General features: G+C 37.6%; 3 protein-coding genes across 3 annotated transcripts in view; all 3 read left to right on the top strand.

Moving 5' to 3' along the window:
* The window catches only part of galns (galactosamine (N-acetyl)-6-sulfatase), a 41,451-nt gene extending 38,216 nt beyond the window's left edge, over positions 1-3,235 (top strand). Inside the window, exons 13-14 of the mRNA XM_037696393.1 lie at positions 1,949-2,066; positions 3,048-3,235. Of these exons, the coding sequence (XP_037552321.1) occupies positions 1,949-2,066; positions 3,048-3,134 (205 nt within the window). The 3' untranslated portion in view covers positions 3,135-3,235. The remainder of the gene's footprint in view (positions 1-1,948; positions 2,067-3,047) is intronic.
* Positions 3,236-5,468: 2,233 nt separating this feature from the next.
* On the top strand, positions 5,469-8,317 carry LOC119425398 (chemokine-like factor). Its single transcript, XM_037692929.1, has 4 exons — positions 5,469-5,555; positions 5,849-6,004; positions 6,098-6,193; positions 8,195-8,317. Exons 1-4 carry the CDS (start codon positions 5,469-5,471, stop codon positions 8,315-8,317), a joined length of 462 nt encoding a protein of 153 aa, XP_037548857.1.
* Positions 8,318-12,144: 3,827 nt separating this feature from the next.
* On the top strand, positions 12,145-20,710 carry cmtm3 (CKLF-like MARVEL transmembrane domain containing 3). The gene is made up of 5 exons (XM_037696403.1): positions 12,145-12,261; positions 17,841-17,996; positions 18,093-18,188; positions 18,812-18,929; positions 20,483-20,710. The coding sequence occupies exons 1-5, from the start codon at positions 12,145-12,147 to the stop codon at positions 20,509-20,511; spliced, it is 516 nt and encodes a 171-aa protein (XP_037552331.1). The 3' UTR covers positions 20,512-20,710.
* The last annotated feature ends 1,060 nt before the right edge of the window (positions 20,711-21,770 follow it).

A 21,770-nucleotide genomic window follows, 5' to 3' on the forward strand; every position in this document is an offset into this window, starting at 1 on the left:
AGATAGATAGATAGATAGATAGATAGATAGATAGATAGATAGATAGAGGGATGGATAGAGGGATGGATGGATAGAGGGATAGAGGGATATTTGAGAACAATGTTAAAAGGGAGAAAAGTGCTTTATTATTTAGGACATTTTACGTGTGATTTTTTAATCAACCCAAAAAGATGGAATATAATTTAAAAAATTGGCCAAATGAAATATATATTTTTTTAAATCTGTTATTTGACCAGTTTGTGTTAAACTATATACTCCTGAGACTTTTTCCATCCGTTTAAAATAATTTAGGCTTTCCTCAGTTTTTATATTCATGTGCCTCTGGATTTTCCTGTTGTTGCTCGAAAATATTATTTAACGTTTTCTATGTTTGAAAATGTTGCTGGTTATGTCTAGTGCTTGGATTTATGAATTACTAATGTCAAACACAAACTCCTTTAAAATGTTCAAACTTGTACTTTTATACAGATCGTCACAGAACAGACAATTTAGCAACATTTAGCATTTTACCAGCTGCCTGTCACATGGACACATTTTGTTCCCATTTGTTTGATTGAAATGTGAAAAATATTAAAAGTGGCACACCTTGACAGATAGAAAATAGGATTTTAACAACAGTATGATTCCCAAAGAGCTACTAGCTGAAAACTCAGCTGAAGGACGGCCCTATTCAGGTCTTTTAAGGATTTTTTTATATTTCAGATACCGTACTTGCCACTGTACACTTTGAACCGCCGAATAAGTCGCATCAGTCCAAATATGTCTGATAAAGTGCAAAAAACCATAAATATATTGTTTTGCCGTATAGTCGCATCTATTATTCATCACCACTGATGCGTCACGTTAGTTATGTGTCACCGCTGACCACCCAGAAACGTGGGCCTGTGTTGTGCCAAAAATCGACTGGCTGCCAAGTGGTGGCCACAGGAGTGTGCACGGAAGGACTTTAACAAGAATTTAACAAGATTAACACTTAAAAACAATTATTTGTTTGCCTGAAATTATAGTAAAGTTGTGTCTCAGTTGAACTTTTCCTTAATAAATGCACTTTAATGGTCAAATCAGCTGCATTTCACCTGGGTGGCGTGGTGAAATGCAGCTGATTTGATGTTTGCTCCAGGAGTTTTGGAGCGAGACGAAGGTGGCTTTGTATGGCAAGCCAAGTGTCTCATTAATAGACATTTTTACCTATTAATGAGACATTTGGCTTGCCATATTGGTCGAGGGCCCTCTAGTGGCTGAAAATGGTAGTGTTCAATATTTTCCATGTCAGGATGATTTAAATCGTCAGATCTCAGCCAAAAATTGTCATTGTCAATTTATTTATATAGCACATAAAAACAACAAAAGCTGACCAAAGTGCTTTACAGCTAAAACATAAAAAGAGTAAAACATGCATCTAGTGCCACTCAAAAACTAAATCTGGACAGAATATGATCGAAAAAGCAGCAAAAGTTCAAAGATAAACTTTAAAGACCCACAAAAAGACTGAAAAGCCGATGATTAAAACCACTTTAAAAAGTTTTTTTTTTTGTTTTTTTTTTTTTTTAGAAGATCTGTCTCCTTGAAAGCAAAAGGTAAAAAACTAGAAGTGGTTTAAAACCTTTTTATCACATTTTGACTAAAACATCTTATCCTAGTTAAATAATGTTTTTATAGATTACTTTAATTTTCTTACAGTTTTGCTGAAAAATCTCCCAGTTGAGGCCAAAACATTTCCGTTATAATAAAAAGGCTTTGCTTTACAAGCAACTTTGTTAAAGTAGGACACTGTCGTCAGTCTTCTCTCATGTGAGGATTTGTTCTTGGTTATTCAGAAAAAGCTTGGAAAAATCAAATGAGGCTGCAGGAAAATGAATAAGACATTTTTTTCTGATTTTGACATATAGGTAAACAAACAATCTAAACAAAGTACCCAGCTGAGGGTTTGTGTTGTTTGTGTTTGCAGCGTTTTGTCGAAGGAGTACCAGGACGCTCTGCAGAGGATCTCTGCGGTCGTCCAGCAGCATCAGAAGACTCTGGTTCCCGGCATGCCGCAGCTCAACATGTGTGACCTGGCAGTGATGGTGAGGCTTGTGCCCCTCAGACAAACACACCTGTAGCACCATTCAGAATATTAAATGGGCAGATGAGCTTCAGAGGACTGGAGAAATAGTTATACAATAACTGCAGTTTCTCTTTGGGGTTTTTAGTGTTAAAAAATGACTTTTCTCTTTTCTGTTTGTTTAATCACAAACATTCATATGACGTATGTGACTTATTCCATCATGTTTTATGGATTCATCAGCACATACTGATCCTATTACTGATACTTTATTATATTAGATACTGATATTACTGATGCATACTGATTAAAGTCCCTCATGTCTGCTTCTGGCAGCAAAGGACGCCTCAGTTTTTATTCATTTGTGTTGAAACACTGCCCCCATGTGGTCGAGAAGGGAAATCGTTTTATGTTGGGTTAAAATAATCATTTTTCAAACATAAATTACCCTGTAGACCAGATACAGTACATCTATTAGACAAATAAAAAATACAGTTGTGATTTTTCCTATAATCGTTTGTGCATTTGTAATAGATTTATGCAAAGAAGTATATATTTTCATTAAAAATACCAAAAGAAATGTGAATTTCTTTGGCAATTTTCTTACTAAAACCCTACAATTAAAACTGTTGTGGAGTCAATGCGCTGATTTTAGACATTCATAGTTTTTATAATTAAATAAATAATGATAATGGAACTATTTCAAACTTGTTCTTGTTTTTAGGTTTTTGTTTTCTGCTCTTTTTTTTTAAATCTGTTTTATGATTGTTGTATGGTTATTTTATGGAACTGATGTTCTGTGTGTATTATCTGTCTAAATACAAATAAACAAGCTCAATATATTAAACGGTAAGGAGGGTGATGTTATATATTAACATGAAACAGAATTTACTCCCACAGGATCAAGATTAATGCCATTTCTTTATGCATCTTTCTAAATCAAAATAAGATTAATTTTTTTAATGTTTTTTTTTATTATTATTAATTCTGGTCTCTTTCACAGAACTGGGCTCCTGCCGGTTGTGAGAAGTTAGGGAAGTGTTTGAATCCACCCGAGTCCAAACCCTGGAAGTGCTTCTGGCCCCACTGAGAACGAACGCAGACGGCCCAACGGTGAACCCAAGGAACAACAATCTTTTTAAATCAAAGCAATTAAAAGATGATTATATGCAGTATTAAAGACAAGAACGTGGGATTTAGATTGAGTAAATCTGTTTTTCTGCTGTACATAAAACATGAAACACTTTGTAAAAGGAAATGTATTTATTTGTTTTGCTTGAAAAACTAATTTAAGGTCATAGATTTGGTTCATTCTGTGGCGTTAAGTGTTTCACATGAGGACGTTGTTAGTGATGACGATTGACTGTAGCTGGAAGCTTCTTTGTGCCAACATAAAAATGCTTGTTTGTATTCTTTTTTCAAAATAAAATATCCTGGTTGTGTCAAAATAATTATCAAAAGTTATTATCTATTTTTTTTATTATTGTTTTTATTGTTTCTGTGCTGCCTGGAACCAAATGATCCACGGACTGATACTGGTCCTTGACCCGAGAGTTATGGACCAATGTCTGGATAATCTGATTATTTAAAGGTTTGAAAAACATCTTAATTGATGAAAAACTTTCAATAAGTAAATAAACCAGAAGCTGATACTCAAATGCAGCTTGTTCAGATACATTCAGCTAAATATCAGATGGGTCGGTTTATTTTTAAATCTCTTAATGTGAATCTTCTCAGATATTAAATACATTTTAAACACTTTTTATTTAAAATGTAAGTTGTGGAATCTTTTAGCTCACATAATGTTAAAATCTGTTAAATCTCTTCTTTTTTTTTTTTTTAAGAAAAAAATCAAAGTTACTTCTGGAGCTCCTTTTGTGTTTTTTTTTCTGCATAATCTTTATTTTTTCATTCAACCTTTATTTATGCAGGTTAATCCCACTGAGCCTCAGAGACTCATTTACAAGAGAGACCTGATTTTAACAAAGAGTGATGACAACAGTCTAAGACAACAATAAACAATCATAAAGGCTGTGTACAAATTGAGAATAACAAGTGAAAATAATAATAATAATTTTAAAGTAACAAAAAAAGCTTGGTTGTAAGGCGGTGTAGAAAACTAAAAACAGGAACATTGTTGTTTTTTCCAGGATGTTTGAAGCCATTTAGAGAGGTCAAGATCAAGAGCTTCAGGTCTTTTTGCAAGATATTCCAGGAAACAGGAGCGGAGTAGGAGAAGGTCCTTTTTGCCTAGTTCAGTCTGCACTGAGGGAACACTGCAGGTAATAATGTCCTGAGAGCGCACGCTGTAGCTGCACTCACGCAGAGACATGTAGGAGGAGATGTATGAAGGCAGCAGACCAAGAAGTGATTTAAAGATGAAAATGTACCAGTGAGAGAGTCTGCGTGAAGTTAATGATGACCAGTTAACCAGTGAATACTGGGTGCAGTGGTGGGTACGGTAGTTGCAGCCAGTTATGAATCTTAGTGCACCATGATGGACGGTATCCAACATCTGCAGGGTTCTTGCAGGAGCGTTCATGTAAATAATGTCACCGTAATCAATGGAGGGAAGGAAAGTCACAGTTACAAGGTGTTCCCTAGCATTCAGAGTTAAACAGGATCTATTTCTATAAAAGAAACCCAGTTTAACTTTCAGTTTCCTTACTAGGTTTTCCACGTGGACCTTAAAAGAGAGATGCAGTCGGCCAAGATACCCAAATATTTGTAGGAATCGACAAGCTCAATATGGGCACCATTAGAGGATAAAATCGAAGGAAGAAACGCTGGGACCAACTTCCTGTTTGAAAACAGCATCCCTTTGGTTTTGTCGGCGTTTAGGACAAGGCTGAGAACAAATCAGACTGGATGATGTCAAATGTGGATTGCAAAAGCTGGAAAACCTTAGCAACCGTTTTAACTCGACGATAAACAACTGTGTCATCAGCATAGAAATGTAAGGATGCATCAGGAATTCTCTGACCTACATTACCTATGTAGATTGTAAAGAGGGTGGGTCCTAAGACTGAGCCTTGTGGTACACCATTGTTGACTGTTAAATAACTGGAGGAAGTACCATTATGTTGAACACATTGCCTCTGATCTGAAAGATAGTGAGAGAACCAACCAATGGTGTCAGCTGAAAAACCAATTTCTGAGAGCTTATGACATAAGATGCTATTATTAAATTTAACACAAAAAAAGCATCAAATTGCAATGAACTTACAAGAAAGTTAATAGTTTTTGCTTCTGAGCTGTTCATTCCTTTGTGTACTTAGCGCACTGATAAAATGTGAAGCAAAAAAACACACAAAATAAGATTTTTTTTATCACCAAGTCATTTCCTTTACAGCTCAGAGGAAGTTGCATGTTTCAGGAAACACAAGAAATGAGCTTTTCTTTCCGTCAATGAAAAAACAGCGTCATGTCGGAGGACACCAACAAAACAACACAGGCCCTGGACACTGGTTTTCTCCGATCCAGGAGGGGACTTGTGAAAGGAGCAGAGATGGTGAGGCGCATTCATGTTTCATCTCGGGTTTGAACGTTTGACATGCAGAGCTGAAACAGTTAGGATGAGCTGTCACACCAGAAAGAGGAAGAGAAACAGGATGGCAGCTCTACAAGTTGACTTCAGCAAGTCATCAGCATGAAGATCATGTTAGACAGATGTTTGCCCACAGAGAAGTGAAAACTCACTTTTTCTGCATAACCTGAAACATGCATGGTGGCAGTGAGTGAAACTCGCCGTCATGACTTCAGCACAGCCATTTTTATTCTCGTGCGTGTTCATTTCTATTTTAGGTGACTCTATTTGTTGCATTCGTGTGTTTTGCTGTGGTGTCGGCTCCAAAGTACATCACAGCCACCGTGTTGGAGCTTCTGTTGACGTCCCTCCTGCTGCTGCTGTACCTCCTGAAGCTCAACAAGAGACTCACCTTCTTCTTTTGGCCCCTCGTTGTGAGTAAAGATCATATCCTGGACGTTTTGTCGCTGCCTGAGGACGATTACAGTTCTTTAAGGTTTGTGCTACTTGTTGATTTTTCTCTTTAGGATGTTTTCAACTCGGTCTTTGCAGCCGTTTACCTGACTGTGCTGAGCCTGGTGGCTCTGACGTCATACAGCTTCACAGGCATGCTGGCTGGAGGGGTGAGGACTTTTAGTTTTACTTCTTATTTCCGCTTTTATTTTCTCAAATGAGTTAAAGTTTTAGGTGCCATTTCTTTTTCGTAAAACATTTTTTAGTTCAAAACCATTTAAAGTGGCACAGGTTATGAACAATTAGTATCTTACCTGTTGTATGGGGCACCGTTTGTAAAGTTACACGGTCCAAAATAAACAGCAATACTTTGGTTTATTTAGTCTTTCATAAGAAAAAAAAAGTTTTTTTTTTTTCAAAGTCATACTTTCACCATGTTCATACATTTATAAATGTCATAGTCCCAAATTAAATATTTAATTTACAAGCCAAATATTTATTTTTAAAAGTAAACATTTAATTTCTAAATTAAACATTTAATTCCTCAACTAAATATTTAATTTTCTAACTAAATACTTAGCTCGGACCTGAATATTTAACTTGCAAGTTAAATATTTAGACCCGAGCTAAATATTTAGTTAGCAAATTAAATATTTATTTTGGAAATTAAGTGTTTAGCTTAAAAAATGAATATTTAGGTCCAAGCTAAACAGTTAGTCAGCAAATTAAATATTTAGTCGAGGAATTAAATGTTTAGCTTAGAAATTAAATGTTAAGTTTTAAATATAAATATTTAGCTTGAAAATTAAATATTTAATTTACAACTAAATGTTTAGTTCACAAACTAAATATTTAACTTGCAAGTTAAGTATTTAGTTTGTAAACTAAATATTTAGCTTGTAAATTAAATATTTAGTTTGGTGAAAATCAGACTTTGAAAAAAATAAACTATTTATGTTTCTTATTAAAGGCTAAATAAACCAAAATAGTGCTGTTAATTTTTGACTGTGTAACTTTAAAAATGGCACCTTATACTGTTGTACTTAGTTTAAATGACCTCAGTTTTATGTAATTTGTCCATCCCTTCTTTTTTTCCACATTTTTGTTGGCTCACCTGGAACCATAGTTTCCACTCTATAATCCTTTCAAAATAAACTATATCAGCAGTTTGCTGTGAGTTGTTTCATCTTTTTTATTTTGTATGCTTTTAAGAAGGGGTGGGAAGTAGGTGTTGTGTTGGAAAAAAGGAATGTTGATTGGAAAAGACAACAAGTTGGCTTATCACCACCAGGTGCCAGTTTTTTTTTGTTTTTTTTTTATTGTGATTGTTGCATTAATTTTTCTAATTCTACCATTTTTACTTCACTGTTTTGTTTATTTAAAATAACTACTCATTCCTATTGTGAAGAAATAAATTTAAACCTGATTGGAATTGACGAGCTAACGACTAGTCTGAGTGCAAACAAGCCTGGTGCTTACATTTGTTTACGAAGATACACGTTCTTTGCTAGCACAAATCTCGGCGACAGCAGCTAGCTGTAGCACCTTTAGTGCAGCCAGTGGTCGCTCCATCATTATCATAACATGATGTTTTACACCGGTGCTCAGAGTGTCAAAATCAGAAAGACCAAGAAGGCTATTGTGAAGACTTTTATTATGAAAGGGGACAGTTATACAATTTATGAATGAATGAGCTCTTAATGTGAAGGTTTTTTTTAGACTGGTTTAAGATGGCAGTAATCCACTTTGGCCGCTCAGTCTGTTAGCTCATCAGTTTGTTCAGAATCAAACTCGTTTTCTCAAATCAGGACATACAAAGAGCTATCTACAACAGGTAAGATGAATTGTTCACAACATATCCCCCAGAACTTTACTTCAAAATATCTGAACTAGCCCTTTAAGTTATTCTGAGGCTTTAAAGACTATCGGACACAGAAAACGCTCTCTTTCCTATTATTTTTTTTTTTAGGTCTTTGACTTCTTCATTTTCGTATTAACCTACCAGAGAATTGCCTTAAACGTTCTAAATGTAACAACTTTAACTTTTTGTTTTCGTACAAAGACACATTTTAGTATTGAAGTAAACATAGAAGGAACTTTGTTGTGTTCATTTGTAACACAAAGCCTGTTTAGTGTGTTTATGAACTCTGTCGTGGTCTTGTTTTTTACAGATCGTGAGTCTCCTGTCCGTCGGGCTGCTGTTAGTGGACAGCTACTTGCTCTTCAAGAACATCACATTCAACAAACCAAGAGATGAAACGCAAAACAAAATGCAAAACGAAATAAAAAATTAAAAATGGTCATCCCGAACCTTCTCAAATGGTGCAGTTTGACAGTTTACTCCAGTAGTTTTACAAAAACATTCATAATCAATTCTGAAATGAGGGTACGCACTCAACGTAAACAAAGCTGAACCTGCAGAAAACCGCGTGGAAGCTCGAGTACACGTCCATCGATATTTCTGCATTAAACTGCGATATAAATTAGCCGGAATCAGCTCAGTCGTTAAGTTTCATTTTTTGTCTTTAGGCGAGCAAAAGAAGTAAAAACAGTTCATAAAAGTTGTGCAGTTAAGAAGGGGTTATTGTATGAATGAGTGCATGACTGATTTGCTTTTAACTAAAGTTTACCTTTCTTTTTTGTTAAATAAAATATTGTCACACTCCGGATGGCACGGTGGCTCAGAGGGTGGAACTGTTGCCTCTTAGCGAGAAGGTCGCAGGACAAATCTTGGCCGGGCCCCCACCCACTCACCTCACACAGTGACTGCATTGACCCAGAGTTATAGGCCTACGTAACGCAGACGTACACACAAAAACGCTAAAGATGCTACACACACACACAAGGCGCATGGCGTTTATCAATGATGAGCCGATGCGCTGCTGTCACTGACAATGAAAGTCCCAAGTGAGCACAAATCAAAACTGCAAAGTTACACATTGCTGTTCAGCTAGCTGCTGCTGCGTCGACCAATCACGTCTTGTCACGTGAACACACAGTCAGCCAATAGCGTGCCTAAAGGACTCTTCAAGACACGCCCACAACAGACAAGAACAAATGTGATTTTTGTTCATTCAATTCAGTTTATTTATATAGCAGCAAATCACAACACATTTGTCTCATGGCACTTTACAGGAACATTCACATACATAGAAAGCAAATTAGTGAAGTTCTCTATCTAAAGAAGCAGCAGACTTGTTGAACCTTCACTTCGTTGCAGTCTCCCATCCCATTAGTGGACAAAGTTAGCAGAACCCAATTTAGCGGAAGGCAGTTAGTCCACTAACGGTTTCCAAGAATAGCAAAAAAACGTGAATCTGCTAAACAACAAAAACTTAGCTTTGCTACTTACGATAAGTGGTTTAGCGGATGAGCGGGAACCATGCCCACCACTGCTAAAAACATGGGCAAATGTTGTCATTAATTTTAGACTTTCTTCACTTTACCACTTTACAGACATCAAAAACTTAAATGCAGCAACAATTTTTTTTTCTCACATATTGTTGTTGTTCCACGACAGATCAAGTCCATCTTCAAAAAGACAATCTGAGTTGCAGACAGACAACATTTTCACGCTTCTTATCGTAATATCTTCAGTAAGTTTAAGATTTTAGACTTTGAAAATTGCCAAATGTTTTGTGATCCAAGCTTTTTTTTTTTTCTTTTTTTTTTAGGGTTTTGATTGGACTCGTCCCTCCACTGTCACATTGTTTTATTCGTAGGTACTGTACAAAACCAGAATACACACCAGATCTGAAACATCCATCAACTTTCATCCCCTTCTTCCTTTCCGGTTCAGGGGTTAGGATTGGCCCAATTGCTACAAATGAACCCACCGACCTTCAAAACAAACCAACAGGATCAAATTAACATCAACTGGTTTGTGTCAGTCACACCAGTCTTCAACTGGAAGGAGATGAACATTCATGACGCAGACTGAGTCATAGTCGCCTTGTTAGCATTAGCTACCATTAATTTTTTTATACCTGTTTAGCGTTGGTGAAGCAAATTTTTCTGTTAGCGCAATATGAGTTAGCCAAGCTAAATTTCTGGTTAGCTGCGCTCACCACTGGTTAGAAGTCTTGTTTAAAAACACACTTTTATTCCCTGACTTTTGACCCAGTGTGAGATGGTTTTAACCCACTTGTGTTTTTATTGATCTAGTCGTTCTGTCCATCCATCCATTATCTTCTGCTTGTTCTGAAGTCGGGTCGTGGGGGCAGCACCTTGAGCAGGGAGGACTAGACAACTCTTTCCACAGTCACCTCTTCCTGCTCTTCTGGGAGGATCCCAAGACGTTCCCAGGCCAACTGAGAGACATAGTCTCTCCAGCGTGTCCTGGGTCTTACCTGGGGTCTCCTTCCAGTCGGACATGCCCGAAGCACCTCCCTAGGGGGGGATCCTTACCAGATGCCCGAACCACCTCAACTGGCTCCTCTTGATGACCTCTTGTTCTACTCCGAGTCTTTCCCAGACAGTCAAACTTCTCATCCTATTTCTAAGGGAGAATTCAGATACCCTGTGGAAGAAACTCATTTCAACCACCTCTATCCACAATTTCATCGTTTCGGTCACTACCCAGAGTTTGTGACCATAGGTGAAGGTAGGAACATAGACTGACCGGTAAACAGAGAGCTTTGCCTTACAGCTCAGCTCCTCCTTCACCACAACGGACCGGCACAGAGTCAGCAATACTGTAGACGCTGCACAATCCGTCTGTCAATCTCACGCTCCATTCTTCCCTCACCCCGAGATACTTGAACGCCTCCACTTGAGCCAGAACCTCACCCTCATCCTGAAGAGAGCAATCCACCTTTTTCCAGTTGAGGTCCATGGTCTCAGATTTGGAGGTGCTGATTCTCATCCCAGCCACTTCACACTCGGCTGCGAATCGCTCCTGTGAGAGCTTAAGATCACAGCACAATGACGCCAATAGGACCACATCATCTGCAAAGAGCAGAGACAGAATCCTGAGCCCCGCGAACCAGAATCCCTCTGCCCACTGGCTGCATTGAGAAATTCTGTCCATAAAAGTTATGAACAGAATCGGTGACAACGGGCAGCCCCGGCGGAGTCCAACTCCCCCTTGAAGGGTCTGACTTACTACCGGCAATGTGAACCAAACTCTCACACCGCTTGTATAGGGACCGAACAGCTCGTAGCAACGGGCCCCCAATCCTATACTCACGGAGCACCCCCCACAGTGTACCCCGAGGAACAAGGTTGAATGCCTTCACCAAGTCCACATAACACATGTAGACTGGTTGGTCAAACTCCCATGATCCCTTCAGGACCCTAGTGAGGGTAAAGAGCTGATCCAGTGTTCCACGACCAGGACAGAACCCGCATTGTTCCTCCTGGATCTGAGGTTCGACCAACGATCGGACTCGCTTGTCCAGACCAGGGAAGTTAAGGAGAGTAATGTCCCAATAAATGGAGCACACCCTCCGGTCGCCCTTTTTGACGAGGGGAACCACCACCCCAGTCGTTCTAAATGCTTCTTATGTATCATATCCTCTGTCGTCTGCTTGTTTGTTTTATTGTACCAGGCTTAGATTGGCCTTGTTGCTGTTTTTAAGGGTTTCATAAATTAAGTGTGTGTGTGTGTGTGGGGGGGGGGGGGGGAGTTGGATGCTGTTACAGTTATTGATGTTTTAATAGCTAACAGCTAGTTCTGGATGTCAACAACAAACTGGTTGATCCACCATGAGAAGGTGTTATTTATAAGACTGAGTTTGTTGCAGCTCCTCAGACTGAAGAAGTCTTTTGGATAAAAGATGAAAGATGAAAAGATAATATGTTGCCTAAATTAAGATCTGAGTCAGATTTTTCTTGCCACCAGGATGGGATGTTTTTTTTTTTTACCCCTGATATTTCTGGGTCTCGTGCATGCAGCTGTGGGCATCGCATTTCACATCTGGAGAAAGCAGATGTGAAGCTCACGCTGTTTCCGCGCTGTCATTGTTTCCGTTTCCACCTCCTGAAAGCCTCACGCCTCCACTCAGTCTCTCTGCGGGTTTTTTTTTTTTATTTTTTATTTTCCTCCTCGCTTTGCTCTGAATCCGCTACTTTACGCGTCGCCTGCCGGAGTGTGAAGACAGAGGGAACTTTTCGGGGCCAGATGGGGGACACCGAGGCTCCCGACTCGAACGGGCCGCGCCGGTCCGTCCTGCTGTCCGTCCTGCCGAGCAGAGAGTTCATCTCCTCCAAGAAAGGAATGCTGCTTCTGGCTGAAGTGGTAAGAAACGCGCAGAGGACTCCAATCGTGCGGGATAATGTTGCACAACTTTTACGCACAAACGCCACAACAACCGGGCCGCGTTTATTTGCAGTTACAGCAGCAAAGGTGTTGATTTAATCCTCATTTATGTGTAACTTGGAACAGATTTTAATCTGTAAACTGAATGCAAACAAATTCATATCCTGCTTTGGATAAACTTCTGAAAGTTAAAACAAAGTTGAGAAAGAGGATGTTGTAGCTTTTATTCTCCGTGGATTTGAACAAACCAGGAACTGATTATGGAGCAGGGAGGAGGAGGAGGAGGAGGAGGAAGAGGAGGAGGGGAGGGGGTCAGCAGCATCATGAGTTTTTGCAGAAAGAGGTCTTTGGCAAAGACTGGATGAACCCTGACGACACTTTAGTCATGTGACACTCCGCTCTGGTTTTGTCAGAGACATCCGCCACATCCTCCACTCTGTGTGAGGAGCCAGAAACACTTTACAGCTTCTTCACGGTGTCTCTGAAGTCACTGTGGAACTTAAAACCATCTAAAACCATGCACATCTGTAAATCAGGACGATTCTCTTTGCATGGGTAGCATCGATTGTGCACATCTGGCCTTGTTAACACCATCAGGGCCATGTTAATAAAATCAGTTAATGACGACCCCAACATGCAGGTCTTTGGTCTGTGGGAGGAGAAAACCTCCAGAAGCATGGGGAGAGCATGTAAACTTCACACAGAGAAGCTTCAGGCTGGGAGGTGAACCTGAGGCCTTCTTGCTGTGAGGCACCAGCTCTACCCACTGCTTCACTGTGTCGCTTTGTTTTATCTCTGTTTTTATTTTACCTTTATTTATGCAGGTAGTCTCATTGAGTCACTCATTTTCCAGAGACCTGTTTTAAACGGACAAAATCATATCAAACACTAAAAGCAATTAAAACCACACAATAAAATCAAAAAATCAAAGTGCCTTATAAAACAAGATAAAATATTATTTACATAAATTATTTTTTTTAAAAGATGTCCTGAAACTGAGCCTTGTGGCACACCATTAATGACCATTAAATAGGTAGAAGAGACACCATCGCGTTGTGCAGTTCCCTCTGACTTGAGAGCTGCATGGGAAAGAGAACATAAATATATTAAACATACTAAATACACAAAATTGAGATTCATTCTGTTAGAAACAATGGTGGCTATTAGTTGTTTTCTATTCCGATCCCTGTGCTGTAGGGATGTTGTAGGGGCGGCTGTGGATAAATGATTAGAGCAGATGTTCAACGCCTCCGATGTGTGTCCCATCGGTGTATGAATGTGATAAAGCATTGACTAATGTAGTCTGTGTAAAGATGGACTGTATGAAGTGTAGGTACAGTAAATGAGGGCACAGATTGGGTTGTAAAGAGCTTTGAGTATCTTAATTAGACAGAAAGGTGCTATATAATTAACTTATATTTTTAAGATTTTAGGGACTTTTTGTGTGAATATTTTGATCTGTTGCTGCTGTTACACTTGAATTTCCCATCCGTGGGACAATAAAGGCTGTTTCTATTCTATTCTATTCTATTCTGTTCTATTCTGTTCTGTTCTGTTCTGTTCTATCATACTCTATATAAATACGTTCCATTTAGCATTTGTATTGGAAACAGTGCTCTATTTAAATAGACACATTAGTCAAAGTGGGAGGGAGGAGGTGGGACAGTGAGGCTACAAGGAGCAGAGGTCTTGGGGTCCACTGTCCAGGAAAGTGGGGAGTGTGGTAAAGAAGTGAAGATGAGAGTCCAGGCAGGATGGAGTAGATGGAGGAAAGTTTCAGGAGTAATTTGTGACAAAAGGGTGTCAGCAAAGGTCAAAGGAAAAGTTTACAAGACCGTGATGAGACCAACTATGTTGTATGCTCTGGAGACAGAGACATGGTCAAAAAGACAGGAGACAGAAATGGACGTGGCAGAAATGAATATGTTGGGGTTCTCCTTAGGAGTGACAAGGACGGAGAAGATCAGGAATGAGATCATCAGAGGTGCAGCACAGGTTGAACAACAGTTAGGGAGGACACATTGAGATGGTTTGGACATGTCCAGAGGAGAGATGGAGCATGCACGTCTCTCTGTGGAGACCTCTGAAGAAAAGAAAAAAACAGCAGAAAGTAGAAAAAGTCAAACATCTCCAGACTTTTAGTGTCGGACTGAACGACCTTGAGATTTCCTCTCAGCACGCCCACGAGAGAGATACAAAGACTCCAGAAAGAAGAACATTTTTACTTCTGCCTCATTGAAACTGTGAGTTATTATCAGCCTTGCAGTAAAAGCTCTGTGGTAAACATCTTATAAAAAGTCTACCGCTGCAGTTCTGCTAAACTTGTAGCAACAGCAATAAAACGAGTCCACAGTCATTTCACTCTGAATGTGCCTCGTCTGCAAGTTAAAGGAAGATGGCTGCTGTGTTTATTTGAACATGATGTAGAAGTTTCAGCTGTTCAGGTTTGATGGAGGGGCTGTTGTTTTGGACGTCCATGTCATTTCAGAGAGAAACTCTGGCATCGGTTCATGTTTCACCTCTCCGACCGTGCTGAGGAGCTTTCCTCGTTGGTTCAAACTGTCGCAGTTTAATCATCTTGTTGTCACTGAAAGCTCACAGGCGGCTCTTTATCAGCCCACGCTGAATGTTTTACGTGACTCCAAAGACCACAGCTCTGCCATCAGCCTCATACTGTAGCTTGAAAGTGTTTCACACACAGGAACGTGTGACATAAACACAAGGGTTGTTCAAATTCTCTGTCAGGATTGTAATTGTCTCAAAGTTTTCAAAAATAAAGGCCTTCATATAGATTTACAGCTCTTAATTTAACAATCCAATCCAAAACAAGTTGTGTCTCAGTCTTAATGTTCATTATTTGACTGGTAGAGGAACAGATTAGACAAATAAACTAATGAAAATGAACAAAAAACAGCAAAATAATAATAATAAAAAATGAATCTGCATCTAAAATAGCTTCAGTGTAAATGTTAGTACAGGCAGGGCCTCTTCTGGTTAAAATGAACATTTTCTTCATAAAACCCCTTTTTTAATGCACATCGATTCATCCTGTTTTTCTATTTAGTCAAAAAAATAAACTGTATGCAGATCTGATTTCAGTGTTGTTTTTCCAGGAACGCAACTTTTCTGGAAAAAAATAATTACGCTGATTTATGCAGAATCAATAAAATGATGAAAAAAATTGAGATACGAGGTTTTTACCCAACAGTTACATGCAAATGTGAGAATATATATTTCTTTGTCACGTGATGGGCTTTATTTCTACTTTTTAGTGCATTTTTTATTTTGACGTGACAATTGCCAAGTCTTTGCGTGAGTTCACTCGCTGTGGGGTCCCCTGAAGACGGGAGCAGTCGAATGAAAACTAAGTTTATTATTTGATTAATGTGACAAGCGATGAAAATGATTTTAAGATAATAGCAACTCTTGAAACATCCACTTACCGAAAAGAGAAAACGTAAAGATTTAATCAAGAGAAACATTCATCTGTTCGTTTTCCTTCAAAATGTATTTTCCAGCTCTGTGGGAGGATTCTGCAGCTTTGTTCAGTCAGTGTTTGAACCCTCAGGCCCGAGCAGGATAACAGTCCGCAGCTGCTTGAGATCACGGCGTCTGGACTTGCGTGTATTTGTCCTGAGACGGTGTCCTGTCCTGTCTGACTCCTTTAGTGGGAAGCTTCAAAGATGAGACAGGCTGCATGCGTAGCGATCAACAGCTCATAAAGCCTCTTTAATTATCTCAGTTTGACGCTGCTGCCTGTTTGCACAAGTGACTTTGTGTGTGTGAGATAAAAAAGAAGGACTTTGTGAATAAATGTTGACCTTAGCAGCTGTGTCTCTCTTATGAGGTGCCGTTTGTAAAGTTACATAATCAAAAATTAACAGCAATATTTTGGTTTCATAAGGAAAAAAAAAAAGTAGTTTTTTTGTTGTTGTGTTGTTTGGTGGTTGTGACCGAAAGAATGAGATCTCGGATACAAGCGGCCGAAATGAGTTTTCTCCGCAGGGTGTCTGGGCTCTCCCTTAGAGACAGGGTGAGAAGCTCGATCATCCGGGAGGGACTCGGAGTAGAGCCGCTGCTTCTCCACGTCGAGAGGAGCCAGTTGAGGTGGCTTGGGCATCTGGTTAGGATGCCTCCTGGACGCCTCTCTGGTGAGGTGTTCCGGACACGTCCCACCGGAAGGAGGCCCAGAGGAAGACCCAGGACACGCTGGAGGGACTATGTTTCTCGGCTGGCCTGGGAACGCCTCAGGATTCCCCCGGAAGAGCTGGCCCAAGTGGCTGGGGAGAGGGAAGTCTGGGCCTCCCTACTTAGGCTGCTACCCCCGCGACCCGACCCCGGATAAGCGGAAGAAAATGGATGGATGGATATTGAATTTAAAAGCTAATTATTTAATTTCTAAACTACATATTTAATTTGCTAACTAAATATTTAGCTCAGACCTAAACATTTATTTTCCAAACTAAAATATTTAATTTACAAAAAAAATATTTAATTTGATAACTAAAAATGTAGCTCAGACCCAAATATTAATTTTTCAAATTAAACATTTAATTGACAAAATAAATATTTAATTTGCTAACTAAATATATAGCTCGGACCTAAATGTTTAATTTCTAAGCTAAACATTTAATTTCTAAACTAAATATTTAATTTGCTAACTAAATATTTAGCTCAGACCTAAATATTTATTTTCCAAACTAAACATTCAATTTACAAAATAAATATTTAATTTGCTAACTAAAAATTTTGCTTGGACCCAAATATTAATTTTCTAAACTAAACATTTAATTTCCAAAATAAATATTTATTTAGCTCGGACCTAAATATTTAACTTGCTATAGCTAAATATTTAGCTTGCTAGCTAAATATTTAACTTGTAAGTTAAACCCATGTGACATAACATTCGGTGCGGATGGGTTTGGCTTTTATTTTGATAGTCCACTTATGCTTTTTGGCACGGAAATTGCATATTAACTAAATATTTAGCTTGAACCTAAACATTCAACTTGCAAGTTAAATATTTAGGTCCTAGCTAAATATTTAGTTAGCAAATTAAATATTTTGTTTGGGAATTAAATGTTTAAATTAGAAATTAAATGTTTTGTTTGGAAAATAAATATTTAGCTTGGACAATAAATATTTAGTTTGAAAATTAAATGTTTAGTTTTGAAAATAAATATTTAGCTTGGTAATTAAATATTAAATTTACACCTAAATATTTAGTTTATTAACTAAACATTTAACTTGAAAGTTAAGTATTTAGTTTGTAAACTAAATATTTAGCTTGTAAATTAAATATTTAGTTTGGAACTATGACATTTATAAATGTATGAATAACATGGTGAACATCTGACTTTGAAATAAAACATTTTTTTCTTATGAAAGGCTAAATAAACCAAAATATTGCTGTTAATTTTGGACGGCATTTACAAACAGCATCCCATACTCTCTACAGGGATGTTGCAAGAATTACAAGACTTAACTTGGTCTCTGATTTCATCAAATTAAAGTCAAGCTCCCGTCTGAAACGTTTCACTCTTTTATTGTCTCCTCAGGCTCTTTGCTTCATATCCTTTGTGTGTTTTGCTGCGTCAGCAGCGGCAGCCTTCGTCACCGTCCCCCTGCTGGAGTTCCTGGCTGCCGTCTTCCTGCTGTTTGCTTATTCTACAAAATTCAACAAGAGGTTCAAAGGTTTCTGTTGGCCTCTGACGGTGGGAGTATATGACATCTATTGCAACTTTCTGCCACTTTATATAAAAAGACAAAGGCTAAATAATCCGTCTGTGTCTCTGTGTCTTCTTTCAAAGGATTTCCTGAGATGTGTGACGGCCTCCATTATTTTTTTCATCATCTCCATTATGGCGGTGTCTAAGTACGCAGATGGTTCCTCTAAAGCTGCCGGGGTGAGGCTGATTTTAGCATCAGCATGCGTGTTGCTCATGCCTCTGCCACACGTATGACTTAAATGACTACACAGTCGCTGAGAATACATTTCAGTCAATGTCAGTGATTTTAAGCGATAGCTGATAAAGTCAAAGTTCTGTTTGTGGGCTTTTCAACGTTCAGGAGCAGCCCAACCACCTCCTAGGTCCAAATGAAGGTTCCTGCGTTCACCTTTTTGGATATAAATAAATTTCTCACGCTGGTCTCCCGTTGGGGCCCGTGTACTGTAAACATTTTATTTTTTCTTGTTTATTCGCCACAACAAACATTGAAAAATCATACATTTTCCAGAGCCCGTTCTCGCGTGAACTGATTTCAGCCGTTAGAAAACGCTTCGAATGTTGTTCGATGTTTCTCCACTTGGAAAGTTTTGAACATGAGCAAAACATTCGAGCCCGTCACAACAACAGGCCTAAATGTTTGGAATGAAGTCGGAGTTTTCGAGTGCACTTTGGATGTCCAGGAATGTTCATTAAAGTGTCGTTCCAACAGCCTTCCGGCTCCTTCCACCTCTGGTGCGACTCTGTGGTTTCTGTCGTAGTTCGTCCCACTTTATTCACATCACTTGTCCTTTTTTCCACAGGTTTTTGGGTTTATCGCCACCATTGTTTTCGCTTTAGACTTTTATCTGATTTTTAATGAGCTGGCCGGTTTCCTGAAACAAGGAGGGGAGTCCAACGAGGAGCCTTCAGCACCGAGAGGTAACCAGTCAAATCCATTTATGAAATAACTATTTACTGATAATTAATCCAGTATGTGAGTTTTTAATGTACATCAACACGTTGGAAAACTTTTATTAATTACAAATAATAATAATAATTCAGATTGTGTTGTGGTGTAGAATATATTTATGTACAGTTTCAGAAGGTTTAGCTCAATTTGGTTATGACTATAATTTGATGAAATATTTAATACACAGTAAAAACTAACAAAATACACAAAGCAAAAAATGAAATCTAAAAGTAAAAGCAGAAGCAGAAAACAAGCACAACTGTGTTATAGAAATACAGTAATTTTCAATATTTAAAATAAAGGTTTTCTTTTTTTTATCATATTTTTATATACAATAATAAAATGATAAATATGTAATAAATATAAACAATGGCTCAAACATAAATTGGCATGAAATTAAAGAACATCTGTTATTTCAATAAAAATAAACAAATTGTGCTTTTTTTACATTTAAAAATCAAAACATTTTACACAAAGAATTTACGTTTACAATCAATTCCTGTCATTTTGTTTCTCGTATTTCAAAATAAAAGAAAAAAATCTAAACTAAAACTGAGAAAGTCAGTTTTTAGGATTTTTGTGGAATCAGTAGTTTTGTCCTTTTTAAAGATTTATTTATCACCTTTAAAAATTCCAATGTCGTCTATACAAACAAACATTAGAGCCTTTTAATTTATAAATTCTGCATCTGATGTGAAGAAGAGCTTTCTGTAATTTAAAAAAAAATCTAATTAGGGAAATTTCTTGTGTTTTTTAATTTTCTTAGTATCTTCAGTGAAACAAACACTATAAATAGAATCATTTCCTGCTTTCTACCACTTTGCAAAACATTTTATGAGGTTATTTTTGAAGTTTCATTTATCGCTCATGCATGTCCGACTAGCCAAGACGAGCTTTATTCAAATGGTGCTAAACTTTCTGATGATTGAAAGTTTGTGAACTCTTTATAATTTTCTATATTTCTGCATCAATATGACCTAAAGCATCAATAGATTTTCACACAAGTCTTAAAAGTAGATAAAGAGAACCCAGATAAACAAACAAGACAAAAATATCATACTTGCTCATGTATTTATTGAGGAGAATGATCCAACATATTTATGAGTGGTAAAAGTATGTGAACCTCTAGGATTAGCGGTTAATTTGAAGGTGAAATTAGAGTCAGGTGTTTTCAATCAATGGGATGATGATCAGGTGTGAGTGGGCACCGTTTGATACAAAGCAAAGGTTCACATACTTTTGCCACTCAAATATATAATATTGGATCATTTTCCTCAATAAATAAATGACCAAGTATAATATTTTTGTCTCATTTGGTGAACTTTATCTACGTTTAGGACTTGTATAAAAATCTGATGATGTTTTAGGTCAGATTTATCAGAAATATGAAAAATTCTAAAAGGTTTACAAACTTTCCAGCACCACTGCATCAGTTATTTGGTGTTTTTCCGATGAATTTCTGTCACTTTTGCAAGAAAGCACGTCCTGCAACTCAACAATGTTTTGTAACTTCTGCCTCCAGACGAGTTTTCAGACTCGGACTCGGATTGAAACTCACCGACGGGTGGATTTCATCTGAACTTTTAATGGAGAAGTGAGCACTGCTGAGCCGCCATCCGCACCTGCACCTGTTCCCTTTAAAGAGTGAAGGACAAAACCCACGACGGCGCCACGTCAGCTGTGGGTCGGTCGTTGACTCTGGAAATCTGCACGAGTTTGTTCTGACGTCGTTTCTAGCGACACTTTAATTTAATCATGTTTCTGGTTTTTAAACACTGCATGATATTTTTTTTAGTTTATTTTTTCCATATAGTGATCACTTTATGAAACATCTGGCGTGATAAATGTCATTTTATCCTATTTAATTTTTGGATTATTTCAAAAGCTGTGAATGTCTGTCATTTCAATGCTGCAAAATTAAAATGAGGAAACATGTCGCTGTAGGAAGGAAACCTGAAAAACCTTTTAGGAAATAAACACATGTATTAAATGTCTTTCTTTTATATCAATTAATTCATTTGTCACAGTTCACTAAATTCTTTTGAACACTTTTAATTGGATATTCATGCATAAATCAACAAATAAATATGGAGTTTAATGCAAAATATATATATTTTAATGGTGAAATATGGAGTTTTTGCCTGACAGTGACATTAAGTGAACATATTACTACAATCAGTGTCGTGCAAAAGTCTTAAACATGACCCTCATTTCTTTTTATTTGGCTCAAAATAAGACAAACCTTTTATGTAAACTTTTGAAGTGGTCCTAAACGGGATTTCCTCAAGCTTTTACTTTGGACATTGACTGCCATTTTTGCACAGTTCTTCCACCTGATCATTTTTTAAAAACAATTAAAGCATAAAAAACACAAAAAAATAAAAAAGCAGTGATGTGTTTTGAAACCAAACATTCAGACATTTTGTTGCATGGAGCCTGCACCAAAGACAATTTTTGTCTTATTTCTTTGCGCACGTATAAAAATAAATCTATTGAAATAAACTTTTTTTCTTGTCTGATCATGACAGAAAAAATTAGTGCATGAATTTTGCAAAAACATGAAATTCATGTTTATTTTTTCTGCAAGAATAATGTAAGATAAATAATGGACGATTTCAGTTTGATGTGCATAAAAAAAAAACATTTTAAACACCTTTAAAACCATTACAAGCAGTTTTTTGAATAAAAATTCAAAGAAAAATGGGTGGTTGAAGACTTTTGCACATAATCTAAACGTAATCAGACCAAATAGGCCTATATATTCATATATATATATATATATATATTCATATATATATATATATATATAT

This window comes from Nematolebias whitei, chromosome 2 (assembly GCF_014905685.2).
Source record: "Nematolebias whitei isolate Nwh7 chromosome 2, NemWhi1, whole genome shotgun sequence".
In the NCBI taxonomy this organism is placed as follows: Eukaryota; Metazoa; Chordata; class Actinopteri; order Cyprinodontiformes; family Rivulidae; genus Nematolebias; species Nematolebias whitei.